This window comes from Rhinoraja longicauda, chromosome 1 (genome assembly GCF_053455715.1).
Source record: "Rhinoraja longicauda isolate Sanriku21f chromosome 1, sRhiLon1.1, whole genome shotgun sequence".
Lineage (NCBI taxonomy): Eukaryota > Metazoa > Chordata > Chondrichthyes > Rajiformes > Arhynchobatidae > Rhinoraja > Rhinoraja longicauda.
The window spans coordinates 39,435,209-39,447,456 of record NC_135953.1 but is presented as its reverse complement, the minus strand read 5'-3'; the positions used below and the strand labels follow the sequence as shown (position 1 = coordinate 39,447,456).

The window sequence follows — 12,248 nt, the reverse complement described above, 5'->3', positions numbered from 1 at the left end:
GGCGTTTGCTGCAATTTAATTTTGAAATTTACACACATAGGGAAGACGTAGAATGTTAGAAATTTTAAGCAAGTGAGAAATAAACATCTAGCTTTGCAGGGATATTTTTTTAGGGTATCATTTTTTAAAAACTCTGACTGTTTCAAAACCACTTGCTATTTTCAGTATCTGACATGTTCCTTTTTAAATGACAAATCAGATATATTCCTTTCGTGTTTGTTCAATAAAGAAAATTAAATTAAGGTAGAAATGTAAGGGAAAATAGACACAAACTCAGATCAGGCAACATCTCTGAAGAAGATAGATAGGCGTCGTTGTGGGTCAGGACCCTTCCTCAGACTAATTGTTGGGGGAGAAAGCTGGAAAACAGGTCGGGGCAGGACTCCGTCCCTCGAAGGGTCTCGACCCAAAACCTCACCTACTCCTTTTCACCAGAGATGCTGTCTGACCCACTGAGTTACTCCAGCTTTTTGTGTCCGTTCTGACAAGTGATAAGTAAATTCAAGTGAGGGGGGTTTATAGACAAATGGTTGGACAAAGGCCAGAAATGCAAAGACAGAGACCTGGGTTTGATCCAGACCTCGGGTGCAGTCTGTGTGGAGTTTGCACGGGTTTCCTTTGAGTGCTCCAGTTTCCACCCACATCCCAAAGACATGTGGGTTTGTAGGTTAATTGACCCCCTTAAAATTGCTCTTTATGCATAGGGAGTGGATGCACAAGTAGGATAAATTGAACTTGTGTGAACGGGTGATTGATGATGGTGTGGACCCGGTGGGCCGAAAGGTCTGGTTCCACACTGTATCTCTAAAAGATATTAATTAAGAACGTGTGTGTCTCTCCCTCTCTTTCCTCTCAGGATGGTTCGGTTCTACAGACTGTGGTAACTGGTCTCGGGTCAGTGGTCGGAATAGCCTGGATTCCAGACATTGGAGTCACTGTTTGTTCCAGCAGGTCCAAGGTTTGTGGGTCACAGCTATTCTTTAATTAACAAACAAAGAAGCAAGTCCAATGGTGTTCTATGAAGCTTCATAATATTATTACAACAAAATTCTACTTCTCAAAGCCAAAGACCTACCTTTTGAAGTGTAGTCTACAAAGCCCAAAATAGGTTGGGAGCAGCATATCTTACAGAGTCCCTCCTTCCATATGCCCCTACTCGAGCCCTCAGGTCTTCTGATGCTGGCCTGTTAGCCACTCAATGCCGCAGCAGTAAGAAAATTGGGGAAGCAACCTTTTTCAACCCCAAGCCCCCAAGCTGTGGAATACCCTATCCAGGACTATGAGAGAAGCCGATTCAGTTGAGATTTTTAAACGGCAGTCAAAACATATCTTTTTATTCAAGCTTTTAACTGATTTTACTTCCTTTGTTCTTTTACACTCTCAATTTTACATTTTATATTTTTATATAAATCTGTGCTTTGTATGCCTTTGTCCTCACTGTTTTATATTGTATCTTTTTTTAGACATGTGTTTGTTTTTGTGGAAAGCACTTTGGGCTGCATTAAATTGCATGAAAAGTGCTATATAAATAAAAGTTATAATAACAATTATTATTATTATTGCATTGTACGCCCAATTTACATGTAGATATCCTGCTAATATAACTAGGTGATCTGTTCAGAGAACAGTCATTGTAATTTTGGGCATCACCCCAGAAAGACCTGAGTTTTGTTGATCGTCATAGAGTCACACTGCACAGACACAGGCCCTTCAACCCAACTCGTCCATGTCGACCAATACGTCTGTCTAAGATAGTTCCATTTGCCTGTGCTGGGCCATATCCTGCTAAATCTTTTTTATCTATGTGCTTGTCCAAAAGTCTTTTAAACATTGTAATGTACCTGTCCCTAGATTTTACCCTGGAAAATGTTTCCCATTTAATCCCTTTAAACATTTTCCCTTCTCGTCTTGAGGGTGTAAGATCTTTACATCCCTTTCAAATGGACCTCCGTTTAAAAATATCATCTGAAAACCAATGCAGAACTCCCTCAACACTGAGTTGAATTGTCTACTTAGTTGGTACTTATGGAATCCTAGGTCAGTGATAGTAGAGCTTTATAAATCATTGGTAAGACCTGGGTCTAGAGTATTGTGTGCTGTTTTGTTTATCTCAGTATAGAACGGCTGTTATTGTTCTGGAGAGAGTACAGAGGAGATTCGCCAAGATGTTGGCTGGGATGCAGTATCTCAGTTATATGGAGAGGCTATGAATAACTTACACTTGTTTTCCTGGAAGCTGAGAAGGCTGAGGGGCTGTGGGATACAAAATTATGAAGGGATCAAGTGTATCCCTGGAGGAATTTCGGGAAATAAGGAGCAAACTAGGAAATCGGAAGGGCAAAAAAGGGCCAGGAGATAGCTCTGGCAGACAGCATTAAGGCCAATCCCGAGAGATTTTATAAATACAGAAGGGGGAAACGGGTAACTAGAGAGAGAGTGGGACCCCTCAGGAATTAAAGCAGTCAACTGTGTGGAGACACAGGAGATGGGCAAGGTCCTCAATGAGTATTTCTCCTCTGTATTTACTGAGGAGAAAGACAGGAGGAGGAGGATTTGGGGCAGTCAATGGAAGTGGCTTAAGAGCAGTCAGTGTAACGGTCGAAGAGGTGCTGAAGGTACTATCATGTATGAAGGTAGACAAATCTCCAGGGGCTGATCAGATATATCCAAGGACATTGTGGGATACTAGAGAGAAAATTGCGGGAGCCCTGATTGAAATTTGTCAGTGGATCATCAACTTCCTGACGGACAGGAAGCAGCATGTGAGGCTGGGAAAGCACATCTCGGACCCGCAGACCCTCAGCATAGGAGTTCCGCAAGGCTGCGTACTCTCCCCTCTCCTTTACTCTCTCTATACCAACGACTCCACCTCCACAGACTCCTCTGTCAAGCTCCTCATGTTTGCGGATGACACTATCCTGATTGGACTGATCCAGGATGGGGAGGAATCTGCTTACAGAGGGGAAGTGACACAGCTGGCATCCTGGTGCCATCACAACAACCTGGAGCTCAATGCTCTCAAGACAGTGGGACTAATTGTAGACTTTCGAAGATATCCCCCTCCCCTCCCCCCACTCACCATCAACAACACCATAGTCACATCTGTGGAATCATTTAAGTTCCTTGGAACCATCATCTCCAGGGACCTTGAATGGGGGGTCTACTATCGACTCCACAGTCAAAAAGGCCCAACAAAGGAAGTACTTCCTGCGGCAACTGAAGAAACACAATCTGCCACAGGCAATGATGGTCCAATTTTATACTGCTATCATTGACTCCGTCCTCACCTTCTCCATCGTGATCTGGTTTGGCTCAGCCACCAAGCACGACATCCGGAGGCTGCAAAGGATCGTTCGCACAGCTGAGAAGATTGTTGGCTACAACCTTCCCCCCATTGATGAACTGTACACTGCAAGGGCCAGGAAGCGAGCAGGCAAGATCATCTCTGACCCCTCTCACCCTGGCCACAATCTCTTCGAAGCACTTCCCTCTAGAAGGCGACTCTGGACTGTCAAAGCAGCCACAGCCAGACATAAAAACAGCTTTTTTCCACGAGTGATAGTTCTACTCAATAACCAAAGTCTGTAGTCTCTTTTTTGCTCTGGTTTATTTTCACCCACATATTTAGACCGTAATGTTGTATCCTTATTGTTTTGATGTGGTTATGCTTTATTCTTAATGGTTAACTGTATGTTTGTGTTGTCATTTGTGAGCGGAGCACCAAGGCACATTCCTTGTATATGCATACTTGGCCAATAAACTTATTCATTAATTCATTCATTTACGAGTAGTCTTTAAAGATAGTGGAGGTGCCGGAAGACTGAAGGGTGGCAAATGTTGTGCCTCTTCAAGAAGGACTGCAGGGGAAATGCTGGGAACTATAGGCCAGTGAGTTTAACATCTGTAGATGGAAAGTTACTAGAGGGTATTCTGAGGGATAGGTTATACAGGCATTTGGATGGACACGGGTTGACAAGGGATAGTCAGCATGGTTTTGTGCGTGTGAGGTCGTGTCTCGTCTCACAAATCTGATTCCGTTTTTTGATGACGTGACCAAAAAAGTCGACAAGGGCAGAGCTGCAGATGTTTTTCTATGGACCAGCAAAGCATTCGACGGGTCCAACTCTGTGAAATTCGGGCATACACGAGTTGATTGAAACTTCGGTTAATTTTGCTAATAACCACTACCTAAGATATGAATCATTTTATGCCCCAATTGTATCTTTGTTTCCTTAATGTTCCTCTTTCTAGTAATGAAAATTATTGTAATTGCTGCTGGTTTTACTTTCAGGAAATTTAAATTTGTATTTTATTTGTATTATGGAACTTCCTGTTTGTTTTTCACCAGATGCAATATGTAATTTGACTTGTATTTGCACATCACAATCCTGATACTACAATCCACAACTAGAAAGTGAAACAAATGAAATCTTAAACTCTACTGTGTAGCAATTAGTTAAACATAGATTCGCTCAATTTGGTAGTGGGGTGAATGTAACCAATGGGCCATTGGTTAGAGTTAACCTTGTTTGTTTAGTTTCATATTTTACTCTGAAGTTACAATGGCACAGTAAAGGAACTCAGAAATCTGGCTTCTGCAAGAACCAGACAACCAAATGGATGTCTTCTTAATTGATCTGAGTAATGGCAGGAGGCAATTAAAGTTTGACAAGAAATTGAATAGCCCCAGACTCACTGGGTTTAGAACAATGTGAAATGGTCTATTCTAGAAAAATGAATCTCCTTGGTTGGAGATTTTAGAACCTCTGTCATTTTAGTGAAATAATGTTTTTTAACACCATTTTAAGCAAGTTCTTCACTTTGGCATGTTGATATTTTTTAGAAGACAGTTAAAATATTGGGATAAGGATTTTGGGCTTTGACCATGGAAACCTCAGAACAAAATTGTAAACCAACTGTGAGTTGTAATATGAAAGTAAACTAGATATGGCACAAGTTGTAACAGCTACTTGAGAAAACTTTTAGAAGGGAAATGTCCAAATTCTAAACAAATATTCCTTTTGATAGGATGTTCTCCTAATCAGATGTTCCCCAGAGTGGATTTCACAGAACCATATCTTACCATCCTGTCGAATGGCTCTTCGAGCTCAAGGGATTGTAGGACTGAATAAAACTCCGTGTATGAAGGCTTTTATTGAAAGATTACCTTTGCTCCTGCACACACAATATGCATATGAAAAGGTAATATTTAGTTTTTGTTTGTACATTTGCATAAAGTGGAATTAAGCTTCTACATAATTATTTGTCTTGACGTTCAGCCAATGGTTGTGCCTCTCTGTAAATAAAGACACCAAGACACCTTTGTAACAACATTAATGATCACGTGTATTTTGACAATTGGATAGCAATTTCAATGTTTTATATTCAAAAATCTTGGCTCTAATAGTTCACCACCTTATCATGAATTCATGATAGTTCAGATTTGCTGTAATCCATCGGAAGCAATGGATGTCAAAGGACCTTTGATATGTATTAACATTTATCCCGGTTTACTGCAAAATAATGTGCACCCAAACAATTCTTGCACTAGGAGATGACTGAATTTTTAAAAATAATTTAAACACAGCAGTTTGAGATGACTGCACTTATTTAGTGATCGAAAGGCAGTGTAGTTTTCAATGCAAAGTACAATATTAAATAAACGTATATTTTTGGAGATGATGGCATCTGTTGATAACCAACTAAAAACTGATCTGTAGTTATTGTGCAAATAAAATTCATGTGTTTTTAATTTTTACTTTTCAGCCACATGTTACCTGTGGAGATCAACTCGTACATAGCATCTTCCTACAAAGCTTATCCTCCCTGACAGTCGGCCTTGGTTTAGACCGGTTCCTTTCAAGAACAACTGATCCACCGCACCACAAAATCAGTACTCCAGAACCAGTCCCGGTCTCACCTGAATGGGCTTGGCTGGCAACTTTCTCTGCCACTATTAAAAGTGCTGAAGCATTGGCAAAAGGAAGCACCTTCCCTGAAACCTTCAGTGTTCCAGACCTCAGTCAGGTTTCAGATTCAAAGTTCATCGAAGCACTGGTAGGATTTTATAAATGGACTTTTATGTGTATGCTGGGTGAATGAATATTTCATTTATATTTAACCCTCCAAAAAAGAACTGTGATTAGTTATATTTCAGCCATATGTGTCTTTAATTACTAATGGACAATCGCTACATAGTCAACTCTGAAAAAAAATGAACACACTCATAGTTAGTTGTGAAGTTGCACTGTATTCAACTCTTACGGTGAAGGTTTTATAGCTTATTTCTTATCCATCCCTAGTTTTCATGCAAAGGTGATAGCATAAGTTGACCCTCAATTACCATAGTAACTTGATAACCAAATAACTTGGTAACCTGGGATTTTAATCATGTTTATATGGCTTAATTTTCAAATGACAGAAAAATACATCCGTATTTGTTCTATTCCAGTAATTATTTGCACATCTGCCATGCTGAATTTAGAGTTTAATAAGTTTTCTTTCCGTAAGTAAAATAATATTTTATAAAATCCATCACATCTGCAGGATCAGCCACATTATTTCATGGGCAGCTGATTTCTTTAGAAATTGTTGCTCTATACATTGGCATATAGAGTCATGCAGTACGGAAACGGGCCGTTCAGCCCAACTTGTCCATGCCAACCAAGATGCCGATCTAAGCTAGTCCCATTTGCCCGCATTTGGCCCATATCCCTCGAAACCTTTCCTGACCGATTACCTCTCCAAGTGTCTTTTAAACAAACTTACACAGCAAGAACCACAAAGCAGCAATGAGAATAAGTTAAAGGATTTTGGAAATGTTTCTTGAGGAATAAATATTATCTCAAAGAAATTATTTTACCCAGAACAATTCTGTTTTTTTTAATTACATTTCTTCCTGGGGATGGGAATGGGAAAATAGAACAAAGGAGAATTTCTACAATATCCATTAATTATATCTCTGGTGGTGTGCTCATGTCTTGGAGTTGGATGTAAATTCACTATCTTGTGATTCAATGGAGCAAATGAAGCAAACTAGAATACACAGTTAAATGTTTTTGTGATAATGCACATGTGTATGGAAATTATGGATGCTTAAGGGATTAATTCAATCAAGTTTTACATGAATTACATTCGCCTGGATACAGTACTGTTTAAGAATAGTAATATCATTTTGACAACGTGTCTCCCTTTCTTAGCTGAAGAAGCTGAGGGGAGAAATTTTAAAGGAGATGCGTGTGGGGAAGTTTGCCAATAATGCCATGAACGCACTCTCAGGGATGGTGGTGGAGGCAGATATGATAGTGGCATTTAAGGGACTTTTGTGACTAATACAGGGAATGAAGAGATATGGAATATGTGCAGGCAAATAAGAGTTGGTCTTAGCATCCTGTTCGGCACAGACATTGTGGGCCAAAGGGCCTGTTCCTATGTCGTACTGTTTTATATTCTATGTCCAACCAAAGAAATGCAAAACTAACTGAAATCAAGTTATAATCCAGCAGTAAAGACTTTTTATTCTGTTACATTTGCAGGATTCTCTTGCTTAACAAGTGTTTTCAATGTTAGAAATGTAGAAGCAGCAGTTTTTGCTATCTGCTAATATTAAAAGAACCCACTCGAAGTATCAGAAGTATTCAGGTCATTCAACACGCTGTCTCGTACACTTTTGAGTCAAGGTCATTTTGCTGTATAAAATGTATAAATACAAATTCCAATATGACTCCATCCAATTCCAACAGCTAAATTATGATCTGATTTGCTGAGTAAAGCACACTCAAAAAGGCTTGTGATTCCAGTGTGATCCCTAGTTCAGATTTAAGAGCTATACATTTCCTAATAACAAAACTTCTCAATCTTTCTGTTTTTTATTAGATTATTAGTATTATTAGGTTCACATCATGATACAGCTGACATTGCTGGCAGAATACAATATCATGTTTTTAAAAAAACTTGAATGTATACATGAATGTATACTGGTTGGAGGCCAGTGTCTAGTGGAGTACCCCAAGGATCTGTGTTGGGTCCACTGTTGTTTGTCATTTACATTAATGATCTGGATGATGGTGTGGCAAATTGGATTAGTAAATATGCAGATGATACTAAGATAGGTGGTGTAGTTAATAATGAAGTAGAGTTTCAAAGTCTACAGAGAGACTTGGGCCTTTTGGAAGGGTGGGCTGAAAGATGGCAGATGGAGTTTAATGCTGATAAGTGTGAGGTGCTGCATTTTGGTAGGACAAATCAAAATAGGACGTACAGGGTAAATGGTAGGGAATTGAGGAATGCAGTGGAACAGAGGGATCTGGGAATAACTGTGCATTGTTCCCTGAAGGTGGAATCTCATGTGGATAGGGTGGTGAAGAAGGCGTTTGGTATGCTTGCCTTTATAAATCAGAGCATCGAATATAGAAGTTGGGATGTAATGTTAAAATTGTACAGGGCATTGGTGAGGCCGAATCTGGAGTATGGTGTGCAGTTCTGGTCGCCAAATTATAGGAAGGATGTCGACAAAATGGAGAGGGTACAGAGGAGATTTACAAGAATGTTGCCTGGGTTTCAGCACTTAAGCTACAGAGAGAGGTTGAACAGGTTGGGTCTTTATTCTTTGGAGCGTAGAAGGTTGAGGGGGGACTTGATAGAGGTTTTTTAAATTTTAAGAGGGACGGACAGAGTTGACGTGGGTAGGCTTTTCCCCTTGAGAGTGGGGAAGATTCCAACAAGGGGACATAACTTTAGAGTTGAGGGACAAAAGTTTAGGGGTAACATGAGGGGTAACTTCTTTACTCAGAGGGTGGTGGCTGTATGGAATGAGCTTCCGGTGGAAGTGGTGGAGGCAGGCTCGATTTTATTATTTAAGAGTAAATTGGATAGGTATATGGATAAGAGGGGATTGGAGGGTTATGGTCTGAGAGCAGGTAGATGAGACTAGGTCAGAGAGAGTGGTCGGCATGGACTGGTAGGGCCGAACGGGCCTGTTTCCGTGCTGTAGTTGTTATATGGTTATATGGAAGAACTGTGATCTGCAAAGCTTCAGATCAAGTGGTGGCAGATGGAATGAGTTTAAGTAGCTTTTTATTCACAGGCATGCACATGGGGATGCTGATGTCCTCCTTCCATGATGTCAATTATCTAGTGTATGGGGGAAAAATATCTTTTATTTTAATGTGAGATTGGCAACCGAAGCTTTGAGCTATAAAATTAATAATAATAATATTGGTCTAAGGTCTAAGGTCCCTCTCGGTCATGGCTGACCATGGGTGATGCATCCTGATTGTTGGCTGCTTGCTCCAAACCTCGGCTAGAGCAGCATCGATGTGTGGTCGGATGCAAGCCTGGGCGATGTCATATGAAGGACAGGCTGTTGCCCATGCAGCACGTCCCCCCTCTCCACGTCACTGATCGATTCACTGGAACAGCAGAGCCGTTATAGTTTGGCACCAGCGCCGTCGCAGGAGCTGCCAGAACGAGGTTGTAGACAACGACCAACTGCCTTAGGGGCTCCAACGCCAGATTTTTCTTGAAGTTTACTCCTGGAGCCTTTTCCATGACTGGATATGGCCACAAGGCAGTGGAGGTTTTAAATCAGAGTATTATTGGTACAATTGTATAAATAATTGCCATTGCTGAAAAGTTTTCCCTTATCTATTTCAAATTATCATCAATAAATATTTTTATTTAACAGGAGAACAATAAATGGAGTTATGTAATGGATGAGCAGCTTATGACCTGGGCCACATCTAGACCAGAGGTAAAACATTAGAACATTTGCAGTATATTGCACATTTGAAAATTATTTCCCAAAGTTTGTATTGCTCAGAATATCCATTAGTATGAAACATTATCTACTCTGCATCTAGTATATTAAATGGGAAGCTGTATGTTTCCTGCACTTGGTTTCAAAATATCTTTGTACCACTAAAGAGTAAAACCAATAAGTGCTGGGAATACTCAACATCAACATTGCAGATGATACAAAGCTGGGTGGTAGTGTGAGCTGTGAGGAAGATGCTATGAGGTTGCAGGGTGACTTGGACGGGTTGTGTGAGTGGGCGGATGCATGGCAGATGCAGTTTAATGTGGATAAGTGTGAGGTTATCCACTTTGGTGGTAAGAATAAGAAGGCAGATTATTATCTGAATGGTGTCAAGTTAGGAAAAGGGGTTATACAACAAGATCTGGGTGTCCTAGTGCATCAGTCACTGAAAGGAAGCATGCAGGTACAGCAGGCAGTGAAGAAAGCCAATGGAATGTTGGCCTTCATAACAAGAGGAGTTGAGTATAGGAGCAAAGAGGTCCTTCTGCAGTTGTATAGGGCCCTAGTGAGACCGCACCTGTGTGCAGTTTAGGTCTCCTAATTTGAGGAAGGATATTCTTGCTATTGAGGGTGTGCAGCGTAGGTTTACTAGGTTAATTCCCGGAATGGCGGGACTGTCGTATGTTGAAAGACTGGAGCGACTAGGCTTGTATACACTGGAATTTAGAAGGATGAGAGGGGATCTTATCGAAACGTATAAGATTATTAAGGGGTTGGACACGTTAGAGGCAGGAAACATGTTCCCAATGTTGGGGGAGTTCAGAACCAGGGGCCACAGTTTAAGAATAAGGGGTAGGCCATTTAGAACGGAGATGAGGAAAAACTTTCAGTCAGAGTTGTAGATCTGTGGAATTCACTGCCTCAGAAGGCAGTGGAGGCCAATTCTGTGAATGCATTCAAGAGAGAGCTAGATAGAGCTCTTATGGATAGCGGAGTCAGGGGGTATGGGGAGAAGGCAGGAATGGGGTACTGATTGAGAATGATCAGCCATGATTACATTGAATGGTGGTGCTGGCTCGAAGGGCCGAATGGCCTACTCCTGCACCTATTGTCTATTGTCTATCTGTGAAGAGAGAAAAAGCTAATATTTCAGCTCAAAGGATTATTCTTTACTCTTGAATTTCATGATAGTTGTTTCAAGTGAGACTGCCAGTTTGGTGGTTTCTGTGAATTCAATGCAGTTAGGTTAAAAGTCACCGAGTTTATTTATCACAGGACCCTTGCACTCTGATCTTCCAACCTCTCAGCTTTATACCCTAAAGTTATAAGAATTAACTAACTGGTATATAATCCAAATCCCAATTATCTTTTCCTGATCGTTATATATGTATAATGTAATGCGGCACGGTGTCGCAGCGGTAGAGTTGCTGCCTTACAGCGAATGCAGCGCCGGAGACTCAGGTTCGATCCTGACTACGGGCGCCGTCTGTACGGAGTTTGTACGTTCTCCCCATGACATGCGTGGGCTTTTCTCCGAGATCTTCGGTTTCCTCCCACACTCCAAAGACGTACAGGTATGTAGGTTAATTGGCTGGGCAAATGTTTAAAAAAAAGGAAAGAAAATTGTCCTTAGTGTGTGTAGGATAGTGTTAATGTGCGGGGATCGCTGGGCGGCGCGGACCCGGTGGGCCAAAGGGCCTGTTTCCACGCTGTATATCTAAATCTAAACATTTTGTTCATTTAGGACTGGCAACTCGGTGGTAAAAGCGAAGTATTCTTGTGGGGAGGTGGACGTCATGGACAGCTGGCTGATGCTGGAGGCAGTGCCTTAATACCCACTCTTGCATCAACTTTGACACAAGCTGTTCAGGTGAAGATTATTTTAATTCAATCAATAGTTCCACATTAGAAACGTCAGTGTAAACAAAATTTTAAGACCAAAATTAGGCAATGGTAGCTAATGTACTTAAGAACTCCTTGAATTTTAGATTCCGACTCTCCTGACATCGCTGAAGTCATGATGCAGCTCTATAAAACTTTGGTTAGGCCGCATTTGGAGTATTGCTTGCAGTTCCAATTTCCCTCCAGGGATAAATAAAGTTCTATCGTATCCTACTGTAGTTCTGGTCACTCATTATAGGAAACATGTGGATGCTTTGGAAAAGGTGCAGAGGAGGTTTACCAGAATGCTGTCTGGATTTGAGTGTTTCTGCATCAAGGAGAGGTTGGATAAACTTGGACTGTTTTCTCTGGAACTTTGGAGGTTGAGAGGAGACTTGATTAAAAATATATAAAATTATGAAAGACATAGAGGAGACAGTCGGAACCGTTTTCCCAAAGGTGGAAATGTCCAACACTAGAGGGCATAGCTGTAAGATGAGAGGTAGACATTTTAATGGTGACTAGATGACCCGTGGACCCGTTGGGTCCCGTTGTTACTAAAGGTTCTTTAGTAACTGAGCAGCAGGCAGAGCGGGCTGTGCGGCAGCCG

At 41.1% G+C, this 12,248-nt stretch overlaps 1 protein-coding gene across 3 annotated transcripts in view; it reads left to right on the top strand.

The window, feature by feature from the left end:
* LOC144591940 (putative E3 ubiquitin-protein ligase HERC1) overlaps positions 1-12,248 on the top strand; it is a 209,667-nt gene that overhangs the window by 161,899 nt on the left and 35,520 nt on the right. For all 3 annotated transcript variants that reach the window (XM_078395990.1, XM_078395980.1, XM_078395998.1), the window contains exons 59-63: positions 857-958; positions 5,029-5,202; positions 5,767-6,057; positions 9,686-9,751; positions 11,502-11,627. In XM_078395990.1, coding sequence (XP_078252116.1) covers positions 857-958; positions 5,029-5,202; positions 5,767-6,057; positions 9,686-9,751; positions 11,502-11,627 — 759 coding nt within the window. The remainder of the gene's footprint in view (positions 1-856; positions 959-5,028; positions 5,203-5,766; positions 6,058-9,685; positions 9,752-11,501; positions 11,628-12,248) is intronic.